At 42.6% G+C, this 25,876-nt stretch overlaps 2 protein-coding genes across 4 annotated transcripts in view; both read right to left on the reverse strand.

Annotated features, from left to right (window-relative positions):
- tbc1d4 (TBC1 domain family, member 4) overlaps positions 1-20,560 on the reverse strand; it is a 28,072-nt gene extending 7,512 nt beyond the window's left edge. The window contains exons 1-15 of one of the 3 annotated variants that reach the window (XM_083997219.1): positions 19,385-20,560; positions 13,646-13,774; positions 13,333-13,567; positions 12,178-12,422; positions 10,970-11,059; positions 10,404-10,508; positions 10,127-10,259; positions 9,893-9,984; positions 9,628-9,738; positions 8,447-8,572; positions 7,860-7,919; positions 5,425-5,639; positions 4,769-4,921; positions 2,172-2,329; positions 989-1,180 (exon numbers count right to left, since the gene is read on the reverse strand). In XM_083997219.1, the coding sequence (XP_083853345.1) occupies positions 989-1,180; positions 2,172-2,329; positions 4,769-4,921; positions 5,425-5,639; positions 7,860-7,919; positions 8,447-8,572; positions 9,628-9,738; positions 9,893-9,984; positions 10,127-10,259; positions 10,404-10,508; positions 10,970-11,059; positions 12,178-12,422; positions 13,333-13,567; positions 13,646-13,774; positions 19,385-19,783 (2,443 nt within the window). In that variant the 5' untranslated portion in view covers positions 19,784-20,560. Of the gene's footprint in view, positions 1-988; positions 1,181-2,171; positions 2,330-4,768; positions 4,922-5,424; positions 5,643-7,859; positions 7,920-8,446; positions 8,573-9,627; positions 9,739-9,892; positions 9,985-10,126; positions 10,260-10,403; positions 10,509-10,969; positions 11,060-12,177; positions 12,423-13,332; positions 13,568-13,645; positions 13,775-19,384 lie in introns of all 3 variants that reach the window. The other 2 variants (XM_083997218.1, XM_083997220.1) reach the window with 2 other exon arrangements.
- Positions 20,561-21,579: 1,019 nt separating this feature from the next.
- On the reverse strand, positions 21,580-25,118 carry commd6 (COMM domain containing 6). The gene is made up of 7 exons (XM_083997490.1): positions 24,854-25,118; positions 23,863-23,921; positions 23,371-23,436; positions 23,186-23,262; positions 22,851-23,019; positions 22,590-22,742; positions 21,580-22,175 (listed from the first exon to the last, which is right to left on the reverse strand). The coding sequence occupies exons 1-7, from the start codon at positions 24,885-24,887 to the stop codon at positions 22,125-22,127; spliced, it is 609 nt and encodes a 202-aa protein (XP_083853616.1). The 5' UTR covers positions 24,888-25,118; the 3' UTR covers positions 21,580-22,124.
- Between the last annotated feature and the right edge of the window lie 758 nt (positions 25,119-25,876).

Below are 25,876 nucleotides of genomic sequence, written 5' to 3' on the forward strand. Positions count from 1 at the left end.
ATTCACAGTTAGGTCCTCAGACCAGCATTGGTGTCATAGTAACAAACAAAAGGAAAGAGATGTATTGGTATAGTAACTCATAAAAGGCTACACATGCCAGGTGCTTCCCAAGGCTAAAAAAAATAATAAAACTCTCATTTTTTTCCCTCCACCTCCTCCTTTTCTTGTTAAAGCTACTTTTTTCTCATGGTTTGAGTGAGCGCTTTTTATCATTTACAAGGTTTTTGCATGCAACTTCATTTTAATGAGCTATTTCTTACAATAAAGCAGTTAATTAACTGTCCCAAATGGCCTCAATTTCCTTTTCCTTCTCTACCCCTCCTGTTGTCTCCTGTTAACTTCCTGTTAAGGGACAAGTGGTTGTGAGGGGAGGAGTTGAGCGAGAAAAAAAGAGAGCTAAAAAAAAAGGGCTTTGGAATGCACCCTGGATAACCTTGGCCAGTAGAGGGCGGTGTTTTGTCAAAGCTACTGTTCTTTATATCCTGTTAATGTTTCTGAACTCTGAACTAATTGTGCCGCTACTGCTGGCTTCCCCCCCAAAAAAGACCAGTAGTTTTCATGCACTTTACCCTACTGAGTGTACGTAAATGTTTGCTCATGTGTTTGAAATGTGTGCCAGTGTGCCACAGCGCAACATTTAGATCCAAATATAACTATGCCCCAGAATCTCAAACCAACACGGAAACGTTTGACCTCTCAAAATGAACGGAAAATAGTCGCTCGCTATTGTCCACGCTCATGAAGCCTCAGTTAAGAAACTAAGTGTCAGAGAGTGAAACTTTGATAAGAGATAGGCTATACAACAGTACATTGCCATGGTGAATTAATACATACTAGCAGTGTCTGCAGAAATACTAAAACACACAGCATCAAAGTGAATGACCTAGTCATTTCAAGGTTAGAGACACTGTGTTCTTTATTTTTGTCATTCATGTGTATTGTTGCTGATTTTTAATACTTTATATCCACAGTAGTGACTGATACTCACCCTCCAGTCTCTGGTTCTCCTTCTCCATGCGCAGAAGGAGGATCTGCTGGTGGATGGCGGTCTTCCACAGGGTCCGGTAGTCGGCCCCCGTCTTCTTAGGCTTCTCTCCAGGCAGCAGACGCCCAAAAGGGTCCACACTGGAGTCCATGGAGCGAGGGGACAGAGGCAACAGCTCGTTCACATCCAAGCGATCTAAGACACCAATAGAAAAAAAAAACAAATGAGAATGGGAAATATATTTAACTCACTATATTTAACCCTTTTTGTGTGGAGCCGGCATGTGGAAGGTGGAAGCTCCCTCTGGGTTGTCCAGCTTCATGCCACAGGCCAGAGACACACTAGGTAAATTGGCAGCTCTAATTTTACCTATAGGAGTGAATCCAAGTGTGCAATGTGGTTCATCTGTACTGTGTCATCCCTGTGATAACACTAGACAATTAAACTATTTACTGTGTAATACCATGCAACACTACAGATATCCACTATTACTATTATAGAAACGACAGTCACTGCCAACCATTGTAATGTTAACTGAGCAGCACCATGTATAACTAACTGGTGATGAAATGTGCATCATTTAGCAGTGATATATTTCTCCGGAGCCGGTGGAGAAAAACCAAAAAAATAGTGTTTGGGTTTGAGGTTTAAAACATAAATGGTATTTTGGATGTGTGAGGATTTGTGCTTTACAACAATAAAAAATAGGCAATTCAAATAAAGTCACGTGACCAGATCTCTCACCACAGCACCACTATCGTTTTGATATGCCATGACACGGTTCACAGCAGCAGTATTAACAAAATATGATCCTACGAAGCATGACATTGACAATTTTATGATGTCCATTGGCCAAGATTTCCTGAATGTGGGAATAATCTGCTGGCTGCATTTCTTTAAGATGCCCAGAGTAAGCTGAGGAAAGGAGATTCAACAACACAATAGGGGTAGGAGGAGGATTACTGTTGCAGTCAGCAGCTCGGTCCTTTTCAACCTTTACTGCTTTCCACACATATTCTTGCAATTTTAAAAAGTCTGAATTTTCAGAAAATAAATTTCATCTGAATCAAATGTTCCCCCTGCCACACACTCATTTCCTATGCACTTGTGGATTATTCAGAGCATATTCATTGTGCATCATGTTACCCCTTCCCTGAAACTGCTCAGACAGATAATGTTACCAGACCTGTGTTCTGCATGGATGCAGATGGTTTGTTCATAGGCGAAGCGACCCTCAGGAAGATCTTCTGTCTCCAGGAGACCCTGCGTGGGGTCGGGGGGAGACCGCCACTCACTGAGTCACTGCTGCACCCGGACAGGGTCCTCTTCCTGCCTTCACCATTGCTACAAGAGAAGACAGCAGTGTCACAGACACCCGATAAATCAGTCAGGTGTCGTCTTAACACACCAATGCTCCTTCAGCACTCTTTTACAAAATGCAAACACACACACCCCTTCACCCCACACACACACACACACACACACACCTTCACCACATACACACACACACACACACACCTCATCTCAGACGTAAGAAACCTTATACAGGCTTTCCATCTCAGCTTCTTCAAACTGGTTCCAGATGAACCTGACGCACAGTTATAACACATGAGCTGATTCCAGAGAATCCTTGTTAATAAAGCAGCAGCTCATTAGTATGTGAAATGACAACAAACATCTGCCACACAAACAGCCAAGAAGTAGCTTTTTTTTTTGTACAGAAGAAAAACTTGGTGAAAAAGCTGCTTGGGCTACTATTCCCAGCTACTCGTGGTTCACATGTACTCAATTTGCAGATGTCTTTATCCTAAAGATGTGCCCAGTTCGTGCAAAGCTTGAATTTCATACCTATCAACTCACTAAATGTGGGTAAAACGACATATAGCCTACATTGATAAAAAAAAATAAAATAAAAAAAAACACTGGACCAGGGAGCTGCCAAAATGTGAAGTGCTAATTTTGATGGTGCAACCACAACAGTAAACACTTAAGTGATTTATCATACAAACAAAACTGAGTGAGGGTCTGTGAAGTCCACCTGCTGTTTGTTTTAACACACTACAAGTGAGCTTTCTGCAGAGGAGCTGGCTGAGATAAAGATGTGAAGTGCAAACACAAGAACATTTTTCTGGAAGGTGATAATGATGTGGTATTAAAACATTTGTGTTATATAAATACTGTTTGCACATGCAGGTACTAAAGTCTACATCAAGTACAATGAAAGCAGAAAAACAAGTTTCTCTCTTCTTCTTTGGAGTAAGATTGAGTTACTTATACTGTAAATGTGACACTTTGACCATGAGGTTGTTGTTTGAAACATTACAATAGATGAACTGTGTCATGTTGTTTGTTCCCTGTTGCTGTTTGTTCACTTTTTACTTCCCATAGACATATAAATATGACATTATGTGTGTGTGTAAATAAATATTTTGAAACTCTGGCCCCCAGTCTGTTTCATTTACAGACTGCCACCACACTGGGTCATGGCAGTTCAGAGGAAATTGGAATTTAATGCTCGACATAGAAAAAAAGAAAATAAATTCCACTTAATACTTCAAATTATGTATAAGAAACAAGGTTTTTATGCCACACGCTGAGGATCACTTCAGTTACAGTAGATAATAAGCTTGGTCAGCAAGCAAGTGCTTGTCTGATCATGTGGGCAACGAAAAACAGGAAGTGACCTTGGACTGAGGCAAATGTCACAGGGACAACCATTTTGCTCTTACTGCTGTTCTGCACATTTAACAGTGGCTCTTTAACAAAGGGAAATACCTCACTTGACACTTTAACTATTATTGTGTTTTCCCGTCTTTTGAGTCATAAAAGAAAAGTAGCAGAAAGGGGAAAAGTTAACTCGCAGTAACACAGAAAGCAGATCTGGCTGTGAATATGTTGACATCCTTAGATTTAAATACCCAGCAGGTTGAGGCTTTTTCTACAAAGTGGTCTTTTAAACCCACTCTGAAAAAGCACGCCTCGCTCCTTTCACAGCATTATCAATGGAACTGCCTCGGAGATTGGACAGCTGTCAGATGAGAAAAACATCCTGTGGATATGACATTTTACAACAGTCTGCTCCGCTGACTCTCATTCATAATGGAAATGTTAACCTTTACGATCTGCCAACCAAACACCTAACCCTGTCGAGGCAGCGCCAGGAGAGAAGATCTAGAGACTGTCAGGCGCATCCGAGGCATGTCGGCTTTTCTTGAACATCCTTTATTAGCTGATTGAATTAGTGCTGCTGAATATTGACAGCAACCTTTCAAAAAATAAGTACATCACTTAACTGAATCAGCACGATGCTTAGAGTAGCGATCCTCAAGGTATTGTGACCACGGCTGGTCAGGAGAGATGTTGTTAATGAAGACTGTAAAATCCAGCTTAGATACAGATTGGCCGTGCAAAAAGTGCAACAAAAAAGACTTTAAAGTCACATGCAAATGCAACAAGAGAGGTGTAAGCATCCCCCTCTATTTCTGTGTGAAACAGGAAGAGGGTGTGTCCAACTACAGAGACGATGGGGAAAAAAGAAATAGCTGGAAAGTATCTTTACTAATAGAAAGTTGTTGTTGATAGACAGGAGAAGAGTACAGAGATACAGGGACAAAAAAAGGCGGTGTGTTAAAAGGTTTGACAGCCAACATGAATGCGGCGACTGCCATCCCAGCAAAAGACCAGTTCGTCCCTCCCACCCATCTCCTCCCCCTTTTGTCAAAACCCCTGGCAGGTGTGTTTGGGTCTAAGCAGGGGGCTTTTTGTCTGTGCAGCCCCTCTCACCTCTTGAGGCTCCCACTGTCTGCCAGGGAGCTCAGGGAGCCCAGGGAGCCCTGGTAAAAGCTTTTCAGGAAAGTGGGAGCGGAGAAGGAGGAGGGGAGGCTGAAGGAGGACTCGCTCTCCGAAACGCTGCGCGTTCTCGAGACCGCCACGGGACTGGGCGAGCCACACATGAAAAATGCCCACAAATGGAAAACAAACATTACACAAAAGAAAAAGGCCTTCTGGTTGGGAGCACAGAAAAAAAACAAAAAAGAAAAAACAAGGTGGAATTCATGAGGGATCAAAACAGTGACAGGAAACTTGTGATGCTATTGTTCAAGGATAGAGGAGCAGGAGGTGGAGAGATTTAGAATTGATCAAAGTGCTGCAAATAGATCACATTGTCTGTGTGCACATCAAAGGTCAACTAAATATTTAGTTAGTGTGAGACCGATTAAAAGAAAAGCAACAGGTTCTGATTTTCTGAGCACAGTTAGCATTAGCCATATCTTCAAACAGAACACAGAAGCTCAACCTTGCAGGAAGAATTTTAGTACAGATCACTCAGCAAAAAACATCAACTCCTGCAACCTCGGCATATTTCTGCACTGATCATTCCTTCTTTCCCAGAGGTTCAAACTAGCGATGCAGTGAGCGACAGGTGCGGCGCGGGTTACCTGCTCTGCAGCAGCTCTTGGTTGACGGACTGTTGTCTGCGCAGAGGAGCGTGTTTGCTCAGGCTGACCGGCGGGCCCTCGAAGGAGATGCGTTTCTTCACGGGTGGATGGCTGAAGGTGTGGGCACGCCGACGGAACTGCAGGCCTCCTTCCGGGTCGTCATCGGGGAAAGCAGGAGGGGAACCTGGAGGGGAGTGACTGGGGGATTCCTCATCCTGCTGGGTAGGGACAAAAGTGTTTTATTCATGAGATTTTGTATCTAAATATTTTTCAGTATGGCTGGATTTTCTGATCTGATTGTGCAGCTACGTGACACAATGGCACAATGGTGAATAATGACAAAAAAAACACATAATACATAACTAAATAAAACCTTTAGCTTCACTCAAATATTCTGAATAGCTGTGCAGGAATAAGCAAAAGGACTGAGATTGAAATTCACTCTTAATGTCTCACACAGCTACTACTGTAGAGCTACTCGGAGGCGCGGGCTGAAGCAAGACACAACACTCACTGACTCAAGTTACAGGTCTGCACTCACCTAGCCAGTGACACCCTCACAGCCAGACTCAGTCCAGGTTCAGCTTTCCTCTCAACTCTAGACTTCACTTTGTGGCCTCATGCCTGGCAGTACAACTCCCATATCTATTGTATTCTAATGGACAATGTCCTGTGACTCACAGCATCACACACCATTGGTGGGGAGGATCTTTGGCCCCTGAAACTCTGCATGAAAACTCTCTAATCTCCTCCCATCATGCTTTTAAAGACCTCCCTCTCCAAGATAACACATGACAGGAGGATTTCGGTGATATTAGAGCTGCGTCTTTTAATGTGCAAAGAGAAATTTGAAAGAAAAAAAGTAACATCTAATGGCAACACTGTCTCTATCTCGCAAGTAACAGTCGCCTCGCTGATTGTCAGTGTGTGTAAATCGCACTAGATAGCGCTGCTGTCAGCTGAATGGCTTAATTTTGATTTGCACATTTGAGGAAACTGATAAGATGAAGTGACACAGATCAGACGCTCGAGCAGTGCGCTGTGTCCTGTGACCGGAGTGTGTGTGGGGGTGCAGGAGCAGAGAAAGGCAGGACATGCATGGACACAAAAGAAACTGGACATCCTGACTTGGATTTCCTGCCTACCAGGCTATTGGCATCCTGACATAATCCCCCAGATGACGACTCACTCGCTTCATGAGGAGGCAAACAACATTGTTCTGATTGTGCGAAACATAACAAAAGGTAACCAGAGTGTGATGACACCGCACTGTCCTTTATTAATACTTAAATACACTGTAGAGTAATAATGAATTGTTAATTCCGCATAGAAACAGGGGGGAGGATGATCTCCCAGAGGTTGCCTACAACATTATTTGCTCTTCATAAATAGAGTTGTGTGTGTCGCCGTGACTATGACTGACTGATCCGATTGTTGTAAAGCCTCAGCAGACAGTGTCGGTCGATTTGGTGGAAAAAGGGAGAGATGCAGCAGCTTAATAAAATCCGCCCCCATTGCTTGGAGCTGCCACTTGAAGGCTGATGTGAATCCACAGCCCCCCTCCCTCTCCTCCTCCTCCTCCTCCTCCCTCCCTCCCTTCCACTCAGCTCACACTTCCACTAAATCTGACATAACACGACTGATGCAAAAGGCAAAGTAGAAGTTGTATGGCAGCTGGGAGGGTCTGGTTCATGTCTCTCTGTGTGTGTTTCACAGCATGAGCACCACATCCTTCACTGACACTACACATCAGAGTCAGTTGACAGGTTTCTGCGTGTGTGTAAAAAGTTATGCAAGGCCTTAAAGTTAGACCTCCTCATCTCTGCTTTAGGCTGGTGGCTCAAGGTTGCATCAGGTACTACTGCATACCCAAATCCATGACTGGGATAGAGGATTGTGGGCAATGTAGGCATTAGGTTTATAATATGTAGGTTCTACAGCTTCGATTTTTTTGTTTTGTGCACCTACAGTACTGTGCATCTGACATTGCTACAGAAGTGCAATGCTAAATGAGATTTTAACTTCATTATGACTGATTTGTGATATGTCAGGGTGGGGGGGGGGTCAAAGGGACTACATCACACCCTCACTCCACATTCTGCACAGCAGTGAGGCAGTAAAGCCAGAAACCTCCAAATGTTCATGGACAGCTCTGTAAACACATTCCCTGCCGCACGATTCTGTCTTCTGGCCAATGCGAGCTTCATCACGAAGCTATGTGGGAATAACACGGAGCAGAATCGTGTATCTATGTGAGAGGCAGCCTCCGACTGCTGGCACGGATGTGAAAGTGAAAGCATGCTTATCTTTCTTTCCCGAGGACAGAGTTGGAGTGTAAGATGCTTTTAAAAGCCACTGAATAAAAAAGTGAGAATTCCCAGAGTCCCCTGAGCGAGGCTCTAGAAAGTCTCTGCTTCCTCCGCAAGGACACTTACTCTATCAAAACTGCCAATGCTGCCCATGCTTCCCAAGCGTCCCCGCATTCGGCTGGCACCCTGGTGACAGAGATGGTTACATAATGTTAAACATCCTCTGGAAATACACAAGGAAAAACAAAAATGTTGATTATCAAAAACATTTAACAACCATTTTTTTCTGTGCATGACACAAAGGGGTATTTTCTTTTCTTTTTTTTAAGGCAATAATAACATCAGTGTTCAGTCTAAGTTCAGTCTCGGAGACAATGACAGATGGCAACAGAGGTGTCAGATCGCCTGGGTCCGTCTACTAAGGAATTATTGTGCTGTCTCACTGGCAGATATGGGTCAATCCAAATCCCCTGTATGACAGCGACACAGAAACAACTGAGCAACTGATACAGAGACTGAGCAGGAAGACACATGAAGGTAAACAGCACAGTGACTATGACTCAGTCTGGGGTGGAGAAGTAAAAGACAAGAGCCAGGAATGAACTCAGACAGGGAAAGAGAAACAATGAGGATAAAAAAAACAGCCGGAAATTAAATAAAGACAAAATATAGGGGGCACAGAAAGGGAAATGTGTTTGTCTGTTCAGACGCACCCTGGCAAAGATGTTCTCTAGAGAGCTGGTGAGGGAGGTGCGTGCTTTGTTCTTGAGAATATCGAGTTTGAAGCGACTGCTGGTGGCGTTGCCGTCCGCTGCTGCTGCCGAGCTGTTGGCTGCATTCTGTCGACGACGACAACAAAAGGACACAGGACAGAAGAGTAATCGACATTATTAATTAAATGTGGCAACAGTGATTAGTAGGTATACAAACTCAGTGTACAGTAGCTGACCACATGGTTGATGCTATGAGGAATAGCCTGCGGCCTCCGGGTGTTTGAGTAATAGTGGACCTGTTGTTGAACCTCTGACATTAGAGAGATAATGTTCAACATACAGCTCCTCAGGCAAGATCATGGGATAGATGGTGGGAAGTGTTTAATTTTGCTTCCTCGCAGGAAGAGAGACCCAGAGGGCTGAGACACTATTCTGCTTAAAATCATTTTAAAGTTCTTATACTTTATGTTTTTCCTGTGTTTAAAATCAAGTGTTGATCCATGAGAAGATATATTGTATACGTGTAGTTTTATATCTTCTCTACCAGGCTTCTCTCTGACTGCTAGTAATAACAGGTTGGTGAACCAATCAGAAGAGAGGAGGCTCTGAGTCTCTCTTCCGATTGGTTGAGTGTATTCTGAGTAATGCAATAAAAATATTGCAGATTTCAGGTAAAACACTCAGAGGAACTAAATCCTGCAAGATTGGACAACGGGTCCAGAGACAGGGTTTACCGTGGAGGCTGCTATCACAATGTTACAGAAGTCCTGACAGCTTATTTTAAGGCTCAGTCTCTTAAAGGCTGTGTGTGTTTCTCTATAAACCAAGTACTCTTTTTTTTTTTACTTTCACAGTATGAATAGCGAACTTGGACCTGCTTCACAATCATAGAGGACATGGAAACTTCACTTGAACCTGAATGACTTCTCTGTCCATTTAAATTGATTTTTCTGAAATTACAAGGATGCTACAGCCCATTTAAAAGCTCTTTAGACCTTCACACTATACTGTTTGATTTTGTATAGAAGATATTTTAGAGAAAATGGCCATGCTTCTCTGCCAGTAAATGGAGGATTGATCTTTTCAGGTTGGGGCTGAGTTACAACACCAAGTGAAGGAGCACATGCATCTTGGCATCCTGTCATTAGGTGACGATAAAATGGGGCACATGAAGTGTTTACCTGAGGAGCTTCTCCAATGTGAAGGTGGGTCTTTTGTTTGGATTCACAAACTTGTCTCAGATGGAGAATCACCAGCTCGTTCTCCTCTTGGTCTGACCCGGGCTTCAATCTCTGCACACAAACACACAAAATACAGTACTCTGAATCAAACGCAGCATCTGATTCAAATTAACTGTTCCTAACAACAAATCACCAAACAACGGTTAACATGTCACTGGTTTTCCAGGCAAAAAGCGTTCTTCCTCTCAGTAGAGAGGAACCTTACCTGAACTCGCTCAAAAATCTCCGCCTGTTCATTGTCAGTCAGCTGGGAAAGATATTTTTGGATGGCTAGCTTCGCTCTGGGTGGGTAGAGACCTAAAAAAAACAGAGGAGGAAAATAAGAATAGTCTTTTATCCTGCTTTAACTCGGAGAAGCAGACCATGCCGTGCATCAATATATTCATGAGTTGAGCAGAAGGAAAAGTGCAAGATGTGTGAGTGTGTTCACGTGGCTCACCTTCAATCCGCTCACAGAGCTTGTGCAGGTCATGCATGGGGCAGGCTTCACATAGCTGGATCTGGGTTTTGTTGCTTTGTAAGGCGGCTGCTGTGGTGAAGGCCTGCTTCAGAGTCAGCATCACCTCATCTACCTGACATGCACAGTCAAACAAGGAGACAAGACAAATGTGCACACAAGCACACACACATACAGAGGATGACAGAATTGCATAGAGAATGAAATAAAAATAAAAAAAGCTGATGAGATTTTCATTTATGTCTTTTCTGGGACTCACCAGAGACTCACTGGCACATTGGAAAACGAAGCAACAATACTGACTGGGGCCAGACTCTGATGGGTCCCGACAGATGAAACCAAAATGGTCGGTCTGTTTGATGCCCTGTGTCAAAGACAAACAGGAAACAAGAATGAATCTCAGCAAGGGAAGGCCATACTTCAGTATATTAATAGTCACAGTGATTAAAGCTGAAACCAAGAACAGCACATGTCACCAACACCATAATGGCTCTTAACTTTCTCCATTTCCATTTCCATTTAATTAGCAAAAAGAACCACTTTACATTTATGAGACACTACATTATCTTTATGCAGGATGTCCATTCAGAAAGGAACGGGACTGCATCAGGCAGTAAAAAAACCAGATTCTTACATCCCTGATAAAGATGTCATTTGCCATCAAATGAAGGACTGAACATAAAAACACTGATGGGCATTAATGCATTAGATGTCTCTGAGAGAAACTGATGAAATTAGTCTCGAGGTCATTCGCTGACTGGGGCTGCAGCAGAGACACGAGAGAGAGGCTTTTAGTGTAAATACGATGAGTAAAAATAAACCAACCTGACAGCAGGATGAGATATCTTTGAAGTTCTTCTCCAGCACCACTGTTTTACTGTCTGGACTTATGAGGTTTACTTCAAAACGTCCCACCTGTGACATGCAAAAGTGTATTTTTAATCACACACACACACACAAAAAACCAATCACATGTTCATCTTGTTTACAGATCATGGAGATATGACTTTAGGCGAAGAGGATAGCAGTGTTGAGTATCTCAAAACAACAACTACGGCTATTCTGAGAGCCGCTCAATGACAGACATAAACACACTCGCTCACACTCGAAATCAAGGTCAACAAGTCTGCACCAACGATTTTTCCCATAATTGACTGCTACATAGAGTATCATATTGAGCGTTGTGCTCTAGTTTTTAAAATTAGCTTCATGAGGAAATGGGCATGGTGTGTGAGGAATGGCAGCTGGCTCACTCCGCAGCCTCGCATGTTTTTTTTCATGAAGCGGCCGGCGAGCCATACGTACGGGGAGGAGCGCTGCACTCACAAATTCTACTTAGGAGTTACAGCCTCTTTAACTTCAAGCGGGGGAACACTGGCCCGAGCGCGGCCTTTACGTTGTAACTGCCAGCCACGAGCACATAAAAGTGATTTGCTGTGACTAGAAGCTCAGAGGGCTCAAGTGAGAAAGCAACCAGGCAACCGTGCAGGGGGGGGGGGGGGGGGGGGGGGGGAGGGGTGTCTGTGACAAGCCACGCTGACGATAGCAAGCATTAGGTTTTCAGGTTTGACGGGAGGGATCAAGTTCTTCAACAAGTTATGACTTGGCGGTAATGAAAAAAAACACATCCATCACATTGACAAAGGAGTATATTTAAGGTTCTGTCTATAAACCCCATTTACACTTACAGTTCTGGAGCCAGTCCAAAGGGAATAAAGTCTCCTTATGACTCAATTCAGCTGTAAATTGTGCGGTGTCCACGTACACTACAATCACACGCAGCACTCATTCATTTTAGTTCACTGTAAATGGCTGTAATCCTGATATAATAGAGCTCTCGGTCCACTTGAAAGCATACTGAGCCACAGGTTTAATGAGAGACCATTGCTGTGATGAATGATAAATCATCTGAGTGTCAACGGCCTGAGAGTCTGCAGTCAGCTGGACTCCAGAGATAAGATGCCACATCAGCAAGAACTTGCAGCATCGACATCACCACTTACTCCAGTAGTGAGTGTATTTACTTCCTGTACCTGGAAGAGCATGGTGCGGTTCTTGTCCGTGTCAGACGGCTGAACGTGGTTGGGCGCGCTGGCGTGTCTGCGGCGGGTGGGGCCCTTGAGCACGCCTTCCCCCGGCTTCTTCTGCAGACTCCCTGCCAGGCTGCTGCAGCGCGTGCGAAATTCCTGAGGCTCCTCAAAACCGGAGTCCTCCAGGATGCACTCGGGGAACGTTCCCCGCAGGCTGCTCTGACTGGCGCTGCTGGAGAGGCCTTTACCTGTGAAGCACACAGATGCACACACAGATGAATGTTATTCCATATTTGGTTTGGTTTGGTTTATTAAGATCCCCATTAGCTTTTGCAAGGCAGCAGCTATTTTTCCTGGGGTCTTTTCTTTTTCACAAGTGACAATACAAACCAACTGCAAACGACACATACTTAATACATAGAAAACAAAAACACATACAGAAGACACATACTTAATACATACACATACAAACAAAACATCCAAGACAAACACTAAACATAAACATTACCAGCTCCTACATTGAATCATTACAAAACATTTACTATGTATCCTGTCACACAAGGATGCCATGACCCAATTTACAGATTTACACTAATGGTCAAAATTATGATCCAAATATAGTAATAATCTCTTAGTTTCATTTTAAAACGAACCATGTTTCTTTGTTGTATAACGTAATTCGGAAGGACATTCCACTCTTTCATAGCTCTATATAATACTGTATGTTGAGAAAATGTCCTGGGTAAAATAAAATAACCTCCAGCAGCATGTCAAGTTGAGTAATTATGTATGTCTGAACTAAAAGATAATTTTCTATTAAAAAATATGTGGCATTTTTGATGTTATAATATTTCTAAGAAATACCATCAACAAATATGACAATCTGTTCTTAACATATTAATTACAAAAACAGGTTTTTTATTAATACTCTATTCATATACAGGGCCACTGTAATCCCCTTTGATCATATTATCATCTGATCTTTTTTTTTTTTTTTTCTTCCTGTATTTTAATTAGCCAGATAGAAATGATGATAAGCTGGACAGGCACAGCAACAGTAACTAAGGACTGTGAGGCTTCAAGAGTGTGACTTAAGCTGCTTGTTCATTCACATTTGACCTTTTGTTACTGTGCTAAAATGCATCAGGAGGCCTGTACCTCCACCCTTGGTCAGATCCTCCACCTCAGGGACTTCAGGATCTTCAATACTCTCATTCAGGACAGAGGACAGAGGATCTCCTTCTTCCCCAATGAGGAACTCCACGGGGTTCTCTGTGGACCCTCGCTGGCCGTTCAACAGGCGCAGGCGCTTTCGCTCCACCTCATGCTGACGGAACTTATCGATGCAGTCATCAATGAGGGTGGATGAAGCCTTCTTGTGCCCGACTGTCACCTAAAAAATACCATTCATCTTTGACTCTGTTTAAATGAAAACAAACCACACATCTGAAGCGTTTGCATACATTCCTACCTTGCCACAGTAAAGCACTTCAAACTTCTGCGAGTTGTAGAAGGCCTCGTCGGCTTCCTGTTTGGGCTTGGTATCGTCCTTCAGGGCAGATTTGGACACTTGGCGAATACTGCTGATCACCTCAGGGACCTGCAAGAAAGGAGAAAAGGGGGGTGTGATGAAAAGGAAGGCTTTAACGAGGAAAATCATAACAAAAGAGAAGGGGAAGGGAGGTGAAACCAAATGCCAGGGGAGACTTTCTCTGCAGCTCATCCTCTGGCTGAACGACACAAGAAGAATTCCTTATTACTTAGAAAAGTTCAGGTAAAAAAAAAATACAATCTGCTTCCACCTGTGAATCATCCTCTCCATATAAAATAGTGGCATCATATCAATGCAGGTGGTTTGGACATAAGACTTGATGCACAGGCAGAGTGTTGATGTGGCATTTCCAACTTTATCTGACAAACAAATGATGTGATCTTACTTTAAGGATTAAAGAGAAACAGTCAAGGATTTCTAACAAGCATTAGCAAGTCAACAATAGAGACAGACTAAACAGCACAGTGGAGTCACAATAGGGCAGGCAGCCAGGGAACACCCACATTCTGTGGAAATGAAGACAAAAGAGAGAAATCAGAGACTGCAAGGTCACTAAGCCTGTTTCTGTCCCACTCTGTCTGACACCTGCAACTTGTCCAACACCTGCACCAACACTGATGTGCGAGATGACTAACTTTCCATTATGAACACCACACCACCCCGAACAAGTCAATGCAGAAAATATAAGCACACCTTCTTAAGCAATACTTGAGAAAGTGAAGCCAAGTGAGTCCGGAGATACTTTCGCAATACAGAGCGAAGGGTAGAGAGAGTACTGAGTTATTGCAGCACTGACATTTTCGCCCCAATGCTCCCTGAAAAGCAAGGGAGGCTACAACCGGCACCAGGGCCACAGCCAAGGTCAGTTAAGTGTGTTTAAGGCAACAAAGAGCCCTAAAGCAAACAGTTGCTCCAAACACACACACAAATTGCACACATCTCCTAGGGTGTCTGATAAGAGCTGCATACTGACTGTTGAGCAAATATATTTATAATGTAGACTGGGCAGGGGAGTTATGTAACAATATGCCTGAGAGGTGTGACCACGACTGCATACTGTAGAAACAAGAGGGGCAGACAAACAGGAAAAAGGAGAGATAGGGAAGAAAAATAAAACATCCCGACAAAGTCTGCAGCCAGCGTGCTGCCCACATTGGCCCGGTCATGTATGAGATGAAATACTTGTCCGCCATATTGCTGCTGTGGCAACACGAGCTATTTTAAAGCCCCATTTTCCAAAGTCGCTGCCTTCCCAAGGGCTGAGCCGTGCACTGCGTGTGCGACAGAGGACTGTATTGAGATGAGGAGGAGAGCAGGTGATGGGGGTGGTGCTTTCAAAGACTCTTTTGAAACATGACAAAATTGAAGCTTTCAATGGGGAATGTGTGTGCAAAAATATAGACACACAGAGTAACCTGAAACGTGTGAAGTGTGAAAACACAGCGTTATGGAGTAAAAGGTGAGCTCTGCTTTGGGAAGAGAAAGTGTTGACCCCACAAGGTCGAGGGAAAATTCAGAGGCATGATGAGAATCACAAACAATTAGGAATGGGTTCCTGCACCACAGAGGAAAAAGTGATAGCAGTGTCTTAACATTTAAAGAAACTGCTGGATTATACATGAGAAAGATGACGCCACAGCACCATTTGATCTGATTAATTATTTGTAGTCGTCTACCCAATACAGAGCCAGTAGAGGTGCTCATTCCTTGGGTGGAGACAGGCACAGACAGGCAGAATACTGACTGAACTGGGAACCTATTCAAACATGTCCTCCCACTAACTCCAGCCTGGTTCTTCATGCTGGTTTTCATGTCTGATTTTCTCCTATGAGTCCTATCATTGCCAGGCTTTATCAACTAAATATCACCGATCCTTGGCTTGTCTACATAAACGCCAGCAGCCAAGTATGGCTTTAAGAGCTTAGGAGAAAACAAACACAAGGATTGTCCTCTCCGAGCTGCTGGAGTCGTGAGCGCTCGGCTCATGTAATGTCAAACCTCCCCACAATAGGCCCTAATAACATCTGATCAAACGCTCACTGGCACCGAGCTTCTGCTGCCCAGCCAGGACCCAGCACACTCCACCACAGGATCTGCGATTAGGGCAAATTAGAGCGATTTTAGAGACACACGGGGTTATCGCTGTGTCAATAAGAGATAAGGATGAAAAGAGACAGTGACAGAAGTGGAAGATAAATCTGCATGTCAGACCACTCGCCGTAAGAGATTACACTCTTTTTTTTTAAGTAAATATAATCAATGGTAAACAAAAAACTCAATTACAGCTGAACTTCATTTTGTACAAACTTCAAATGTCAGACTGTGAAAAGATAAACAAGAAAAAAAATCAATCAAACTATGAAATAGAAGCACCTCAAAAAAGGTGCACATTAGAAAACTCAATATAAAACCTCAATATAAATAACGTTGCTTTAGTGAAAAATATAGTGTCTGGAGCTCTTAAAAATCAATTGTAAAAGACATCTTTTTGTTGTCATGTTGTCATTACAGCCTTTGTCCCCTCTGTGCTTTTCCATGTGCCCAAGGGCATTAACTTCCTCAGTCAAACAGAGTTTATGTTCCAACTTAAAACAAAGCAAGACAAAGGCTCCTGTGTCACCTAAACATGGGATGGGAGCTGATATCATTGCTGAAAAATCAGCCGTGAAACAAACTGGCCTTTCCTTCTCCATCCGTAAAAACTTTTGCTGTTGCTGCTGCTGCTGCTGCTGCTGCTGCTGCTGCTGTTTTTGCATTGAATAACATGTGATTTTCCACTGTGTGTGTCTGTGTTAGATCATTGTAAATTAACCAAACACAACCCGTTCTCTGTTAGAACAAGTTTACACTCATGTTTTGCTGACAGTCTGAACAGGAAGTTACTTAATCCTGTGATTTGCAGTCAATCCACTGTACTACTATAAATCTAAACATGGTATCAATCAACCACAAATAAATAGCTGCAAAAGTTCCTCATGATCATATGGAAGCACGTGCAGACAGTATTTTGAAGCGCAATGCACAATGTTCCACTTGCTGTGAGGGGATGATGGCACTGTGTCGAAGGTTATCGTGACGAACCGATAACAATCTGGTCTTTCATGTCTCGTTTGGCAAGACATGTGATCATGTTAGCAGATAGTGACAGGCCTGCATCACCTGCCCTGGCTGACAAAGGCTGGCACAGGTGTAACAAAGGACAAACCTATCAACGCCACACAATGACAGAGAATGGGGAAAAAAAGTCAGGGTAGGTCGTGTTTTGTGATTAGACATGTATATTCATGTGATCTAGTTTAAAGTTGGCAGGTAGATAATAATGACTTTTCACCTCGCTGTGGTTTTATAGCACATAAACGCTACTCGTTTTCTGATTTCGACAGTTAAATCCATCACTCTTGGCCTGACTTGGCTCATGAGTGTGTCCCACTGTCACGACGTGCCACTGAAGGATGAACAGCTCTCGCAAGTCAGCAGAGGGTCACCCAGTGAGAGAGTCCGCCGTGGTCCGGTTCCAAGTGAGAGCAGAGGTGGAAAAACACACACTCAGACAGACACACTCGGGCCTGTGGTTTACACTGTGCAGGTTCAGACTGTGTGTTACTAGCTTGATAACACCAATACTGCGTTGTGTTAAATTTGTATCTGCTGCCAAGAGAGTCTCACTGAGGATATTAATGAGTGATCCACACTCTGAGCTGCTTAAACGGTTACAATTAAACTCCAAACAACAGTGTTAGTTTAACTCGATGTTTGTTATGACAAGAGCAAAAAAATCTCACATCTGGCCTGTTGTCACGGATGCAATAACCAAAAGTCCACTTATGGCTGACTCTTTAAACGGCTCCACTGTATGCTTAACCAATTACAGCCAGATCAGAAACCTTTATAACAGATGAGGACTGATGTTGTTTTTCAAGTTGAGGAAGTCAGACTTGATTTTAAGTGCTCAGCTTTTTAACACAAAGGAACAAACATCCATTGTCTACGTATAGATTTGGCTTTGTTTACATTTTTACAAGTTAAACTCCAATAATTTCAGTGCATACAGGAACTAATTAGCTGCATTTGAGCCAACTAATCTTCTCTGCTCTGTGAGACGTCATGTGTGTCATTTTCTTTTAACATTTTACATACTTCTGCTACAGACCAGACGTCTTTCCTAAGGGTTTTGCACAAAGTGCCCCTGTCAAGTCCACGGCTAATAATAGATTTGAAAACACGCCTGTCGCCCAAAAATAAAGCAATAATTTATCATCTCTCCAGTCGAGATTCAGCTGAGATGGACAGAAAGCGAACAGCAGCACAATGAGAGTGTCTGTACCATACACAGGAAATACCTGGCAAATATTCAAATCATTACCAATGACCTCTCAGGAGGGGTGGCAGCAGTGTACTGTTAGAATAACCCATGCATTCCACATGGTCCACCTTGCACATGTTCCTCGCTCGCTGGCTGCCAAACCAGTTTTTGTTGCGTAACGCTGCTGAACGAGGTATGTTCAAGATGCCGTTCTGCCTCCTGCAAACATCGGATACATGCAGACACCTTGAAAGTTGTGTCTGCCTTGAGCTCTGTGGTGCCGTGCCGCCCCCCCCCTCACTTTAGTGCCACACTTAGCACACATGAAACACAATATGACGCACGCACACAAGAGATTGATGCAAAGCGTGTGCCTGACACATGATATCTGTGAGCATTATTTGTGGAGGTTTCCTGGTTTCACTGCAGAGACAAGAACAACATGAACAAGTGCAACTCCAGAGTCTGTGTTACAGCACGTTAAGAATCACGCAGGCACAACCCTAAACCACATGATTCGAGTGTTTACACAAGAAAACTTCCACTACACTACCACAAACTCTCAGACAAAGCCTACAGAACAGTGCCACTGGGGTGAGCTCTTGAGCATAATGCTTATAACCAGGCAGACTTAAACTGCACATCAGCAAAGACCAGAAAACATGACTGCACGTTAAACCTCAAACTCAGACTCCAACCTTCCTGATTTTTTTTTTTTTTTTACCACAATTCTCTCTATTACTCAAGAGTGGCATGCTGATCAGCATGTAAATGTGCTGACTCTGATACTGTGCTTATGCAGTTGTTATTGTTGTTGATGATGATATCACACCATAGGCTACAGAGAGATGTCTGATCCCCTAAAGAGGAAAAGCACAGAGATGGATTAACTTTGCCAAATAAAAAAACAAAAACAATCCAGGGTGCACAATTCATCATCCCCACTGACCGCTGGCCTAAATACTTAATACCAGGGCAAACATGTTTAGACTATTGACTAATCTGTGTTGTTTGAGATTAAATGACATAGTTGTCACCTCAAGGAGATTTCCAATTCAGCCTTTGTTTTGCAGGATTCAGGTCATCATGAAAGGGAAAATGGGTGGTCTGAAGATAAATGTAGATTTAGAACTCTTATAAATAAATTATATTTAATTGCCTCATAAGTAAACTTGCCATTTCATTTCATCATCAGTGTATGGGATGTTAATAAAAACTCACAATGAGGTTATTATAGCCCAGAAATAATATAGCCTACATATTCATACTTATTTTATTTGTTGCCCTTTGCTATGATGTTTACACCAAGCGCTGTTGCAAGGGTATTTTTGGCACATGAGCCAGGCCTGTCCTACCTGGTTGGGGTCGCAGGCCTTGAAGACGTGACAGGACATCTCGGACTCGGGGTTGTCGGGCTGACCCCGCATCAGGTAGGCAAAGTAGGTGAGGTCATTGCTGTTGTGGATGAAGCGAGAGATGAGCTGCGCTTTGTGCTCGAATATGAAAACGGAGGAGTTGTTGCTGCTGGAGGGCACGCATCGGACGAAGGGGGGGTTGAGGACCAGCTGAACTTCTCGGGGCTGCACCGCGGGGCCGCAGTCGCCCCTCTCGCTCCTCCTGCGGATCTCAGCCACCAGCCACGGCAGCATGGGCAGGGTGGTCCGCCTGTCCAGCGAGGACCAGCCGATGTAAGTCAGCGCGAACCTCCCGTCGGTCCTCGGGGGACTGTTCTCTTTCTCATCCTGACTCTCCATGTCGACTTTAGGGGCCGAGGCTCGTTGACAGTTTTTTTCTTTTGGACTAAATGACTACTTTAAAAAACAAAACAAAAACAATACCGATCATGTAACATTCCCTGCAGCCGACGTCGGCCGTAGTTGTGGTTAGTTTGCAACACTTTCCACGTCCACATCCATGGTGAAACTTCATGCAACGAAGCGACTGGCTACGTGCACAACATGTGCTCGCCCCTGTGGATCAGCTGCAGCGCTCCGTGTTATCCATACCTCTCCAAATTCTCTACGATGGACCCCGGGGTCCCCTTCTTGAAGGATTTCAAGTCAATACTTATATGGTTGTGTATAATTTGTAGTTTGCCTCCCCCTTTGCTCTGTTGCTCCACTGTTTGCATGGGCAGTGAGTCAAACAGCTAAACAGTCCTGCACTGTACTGTTGCTGTTGCTGCTGCTTGGCTAAAAACGTGGCTCTGGATGGCTCCCGTGTAAACACAAGTCGCCCACTGAAATCTGATTTCTTTGACGTTGCTCCTGAACGCATCACGCAGCGACGGCATGTACACAATCCTGGAAGGAACCCCCTCAAAAAAAAAAAAAAAATCCTGTCTCATATCATCTCAGCTGCCACGGCCTCACTTTTCTTTCTCAGCGCTCTATCAAATACATACATTGCTCTTGTTTATCGCCTTTTAGTGCAACCTCCCCCCCGACTGTGAGTGCTCCTTTCTTCCACACAACGCCTTGGAGGCGGAGCGGCTGTCCGCGTCGACGACCCGCCCAACCATCCCATGTGCTGGGAGAGTCGGCAGGGCAGAGCCGCTCCGAAAAACGTGACAGGACGACGCCCCGCCTCTCTCTCTCCCTTCTAATGTTGGCAACACAATGATCATATGCAATGCTTTAACTATAGGCAGTCCACGGCTGTGTGTTTACACGTAGTCTAGGCACTGAATCACAATCTTGGACAGCTGTGATCACATCTGATACCCTGGCTGCACCAGAGGAGTTCAATGTTGTCCCACCTGCCATAAATCCACATACACCAAAAATAGTTGTTTTGCCATATATAACCTCAACACCAAAAAAGTAGTCAGCCATCACAGCTGTGCAACTTAACAAACCCCACACTTGTGAAGACTACCATATATGTTGATCAAAATCCATGTTTCATGAAGTCCTTTGGTTGTAGCCTATTTGTGTTATTTTTCATGGCTGATATCATATTAAATTGACTGCAACTGCATGGAAATTGATTTTTTTTTTAATTAATTAAAATAGACAATTACACAATCTGGATATTTGAAATGGCCTATATCATTCAGTTTGCTGCAGACCATCTGTGCCTTCCAACAGCAGAAAAGCTCTTTACACTTCACAGTGGAAACCACTGTCAGGATAAACATCCAAAAGTGCCTCCAAATTGTTTCCCTGTGGAATCTGCACATAAAGTAGCCAACAATGACAGTCATTTCCAGGTTAGTTATTTTAACTAACTGATTTACTATGAACTGCGAAATTCTGACCAAATACCCACGCAATAAGGGTTTATATTTAATTATCATGAATTGCATCACTGTTGCACCATATCCCAAATGACATGGAATAGCTCAACTCTGAAACACAGCATTGAAGAATTTTTTACAGGCATTAGCAGAAAAAATTAAAAGCTCACATGGACCAAATTAATTACTTGCTACAGCTTTTCAAACTAATAAGTATATCTGAAAACATTTAACACACAAAACAATAATATTAGCAACGGTTGATTTCACTATGTAAATTTATTATAAGTACAAAGCCAGAGGAAAAACAGTGCAGATAATCTAACCATACCAACGTTTGTAACAAATGAGCAAATGCAGCACAGTAAGAATATTAGTCAAGGTTTTCTGGTGTTAGTGGAGTGGTTATACACTGTTAGGGCAGAACAATATGCAAAACATTAAAAGGAAAAATCATAGTGCAGTTATGTTGGCAGATATTTGGCAGAAAATTTGCAGCCCCTGCAATTTGGATATTGCACTTATCAATGTAACAATTTTGATAATAATGTGATAAACTGTTCAGCCCTACTTACTACATGTCCATACACTTAAATCTGGATAAGTTAAATGAAAACATACACTGAAAAGTTTGGCACTCAAAGTGACGACAGGCATTTTTAGCCATTGTAACAGCTGGAGTAAATTTTGAAAACAGGAATAACTGAAGTGCAAAACTGACAAATGACATTTGCAGTAATTCGTATCTACATTCTGGGACAGCTGACAGACGAACACCTGGCCCAAGCTGTTCCTCCAATGGTTACGTGTAAACTGGGGCATAATTGTGGAAAAGCACTCGGGAGTCCTTGCAGCTGTCATACAGTCTCCATAACAGCTGCCACCTCTTTGAACTGTTTGTGGAAGTTCTGCAGAAAACAGAATATAGAAAAAAATCTCAGAAATCAAGCCAGATGTAAATTACACCAATAACACTACATTCACATTATTTAAAATGAACTTTAGTTAATATTCCTTAATATATATACGGGTTATATTCTATATATTAATATTTGAATGTTTATATTTATCAATAAGATCGATAGATTCAATTGGAGCTGTCTTGTCTTGTCAATTTAAATTGTTGTTATTGTTCTGTCAGAGTTACTGTATCAGTGCGTGTGTCAGTTACATTACTTTTAAAACATGCATATGTTGTTTCATGTCAGTGTCTGTGTTGTCTAGTGTGAATGAGTATTCTTTTATTGCCACTATGTGGTTTGTTTAGACCCCAGGAAGAATAGCGGATTCTACAAAACAAAAGAAAATCAATAAATACAGACCTGAAACTGTGGAATGGTCATCTCAAAAGACTTCTGACAAATCTGTCCAGAGGGCTCAACAATCTTCAGCAGCAGAGTCACATATGGGGAGTTGAGAGATCGGCATGTGTCTGAGCTCACTGCCATGCCGAGCTTCCACTGAATGTCCACTACCTAGACAGAAACAGAAACGTAAACAAGCTTTGAAGTCACACATAATTCAGGTCATCAGAAAATATTTGAAAAGAAGAGACTTCTTTACTGCATTTAATGTAGACCAACCTGGCCGATGCTGAACATGGCCTGGAGCTGCTGCTGTGCACGGACTGATGCACCATGTTCACTCCACAACTTGTGCAACACCTGAAGGGAAGCTTTGGACCACTTGTTACTGCCTTCCTCCAACTTTGACACAAGGTCATCTCCAGAGAGGTTGTTCTTCCCTGCTGATCTGATGATACAAATGTTAACTATCACATCTGAAAGTAGAACAGCATGCTTCTTTATCTTTATGTATGACATCATCAATATGTGCAACATGGGAGAAGACAGGCCCAGGCCAGCAAATATCAAATTAACAAACTGCAATCAGAGAAAAATAATATTATGAAAGATACCTGAACGTTAACAAAAGAAATCTGACAATGTTCTGCAGAGCTTCATGGTCAAGTCTGACTCCAGCTCTCTGAAACCTCTGCCCAGGAGAAAAAAAAAAAAAACAAGTAATGAAAGAGGAACTTGGAAAGATGAGTTACTATAAGTAAAAAAAAAACAAAAAAAATCTTTGGAAATATTGACTCACATTAGAAATTTCAGATGAATCTACTCCTCTGGTCTGCCCTTGAAGATAAGTCAGAATGTGCTGACACTGTGGAGATTATAAGATTAGTTATCATAACGACAGCACAACCTCTACAGCAACGACACCACATCCTGTGCAAGTTGAGCAGAGCATAGCTGCCAACATCCCCTCAATGAAAACTATAATACTGTATTTAGCATCCTCTTGTTTTTTTGTTTTTTTTAACTTGACATTAATTCACATTTTGAAACTTCACGTGTGAAGAAGCAGGAAGCGTGCGTGCCTGTGGTGATCTAACAAATACTAGTTGCCAAAAACAACATCATAGCGTGACCCTGTGTGTTTTTTCTTCACTGAGCACTTTTATATTAACTAACTTGACTACTTCTCAAAAAACTGGGCTGTTCTGTTCACTTATTGTTTTTCTGTGACAAAAACGTGCTTGTTTTTGACACATGTGTGCACACAGAACTTGGAATAAAATGTACTCACTGCTTCTGCTAACAGATCTGGAGAAAGCCTACAGATGCCGTCCACAAGTTGGTTGGTGCCTGAAATACAGAAGTGAAGCAATGCATTTATCACAAGGTCTCCCATATGTCTGCAACCATAACCTCTGGTCTCAAAGAGCTCACTGGTCATGGGATCATGTGAGTCTGACTATTAGTCTGGTACCTCCTCAATTGCATTTGTGATGTCAGTTATGTTGTAGTTATTAATTTATTGTGCATTTCTATTGTAATTGCCCGTTAAATGTTATCCCATTAGACCTGAAGAAGTGTAAGTAGAAATCGCTTCTTTCTTTTTTTCAAAAACTTTTGTCACTAGGCCAAACAGACAATATGCAACACAGCCTCACCAGTAATAAAGGGAAAACTAAGGTAATTAATCTTTACAACAACAATAATAGTAATGACTATTAGAAGAACTTGTTGAGTCAATACTTTAATCAATTAGCTAATTTCATTTTCTTTCTTTCTTTCTTTTTTATCTATATCTACCTGTCAACACCGGCTACTTGTACAGGTAACCCAGGCAACAGGTTGAAACAATCTTACAATCCTATCTGAATATTTGTTATTCCAAATGGTTAGAAAGACAAACATTTGGTTGTTAGTTAGATATTAGAGCTAATTTGCTTCTTTAATAAAGCATGCTAATAGACATAGAAAGGCAAAGTGGTGTTGTTTAGGGTTAGCAGAGCTAAGTTGACTCACAGTGGTTAATGTGGAGCTGAGGTTAGAAAACGACTGGGTGGGGGTTGTGGATGTGGTTTGGTAGAGATTTAGGGTAAAGGCGAAACATAACATGAAACACTTGTAAACAGGGAAACTTGCTTGTTAGCTACAATGCTAAGCTAACGCTATTCTGGATGCGGCAGAGACTAGTGCTGCAACATTAGCCTATTTTATTCGTCTAGATTAACTTTGACTACAGAAAACACTGTAAAGCTTTGTCATGCATATTGAAAATGAAAACCCACCAGATAGCTCCTCTGTTGTTGTTGCTGCTGGCATCTTCTCTCTCTCTCTCTCTATCAGGCTGCAGGTTTCTCCGCAGTGGCTCCGTTTGTTTCCAGCCCTGTGTCAACGTAGGTCCTAGTTAAGCAACTTTAGAAAAGTCTTTGGCAACACTTTAACTAAGTTTATATATTATTATTATTTTCTAAAAAAAAAGCCACGTAGGGTTTTTATATCGACTTTATGGCTAGACAACTCCTCTCCATTGAAGAGAGTCGCCTACATTATGTCCCTTGATTTTTAATAGCGGATTGTAAATCGATGTAAAAGGGCCATACCGCCACCTACCGTATGGGAGTGTCCTCTTCTTCTTTCATGTCCCTTAGGCTACATTGTTTTGACACTGTTTTATGCACTGTGTGAGATGTGATGTAGCTGAGAAAATGAATTTTCTACTGGATCAATCAAGTATTTGTCTATCTATCTTATCTTGTTTACAGGTGCATCTTAATACATTAGAATATCATGGAAAAGTTCATTTATTTCAGTTGTTCAATTCAAATGGTAAAACTTATAGGGCTATATCATCATCATCATCATCATCATCATCATTTATTTATTTGTCATTGCCATAAATAACAATGAAATTACGTTGGAGCATACAACCTTACATAGTGAAAAGTGCATAGTGCAAAATGTGCAGTGGTGCAGAATCCCACGGGCATGTCATGTACATGAAAGAAAGGACAAAAACACAGAGGCGCCAGAAAACATGGTCAGAGCCTAGTATAGTGTATGTTGCAGCAATGCAAAGGCCAGTTCACAGTTATTGTAAGGTGGAGTGTGGTTACTGTCCATATGGGGGAGGGGGGAGACATGGAGTGTAAACAAAGGAAAGACAAAAACAGAAACAGGGGCATCAGAGAACATGGTCAGAGGTAGTATAGTGTGTGTTGCAGCATTGCAAAGACTAGTTCACAGTTATTGTAAGGTGGGGTGTGGTTACTGTCCATGTGAGGGGGGGGGGGAGAGAGAGGAGGGGGGCA

This window comes from Trachurus trachurus (genome assembly GCF_905171665.1).
Source record: "Trachurus trachurus genome assembly, chromosome: 21".
Classification (NCBI taxonomy): domain Eukaryota; kingdom Metazoa; phylum Chordata; class Actinopteri; order Carangiformes; family Carangidae; genus Trachurus; species Trachurus trachurus.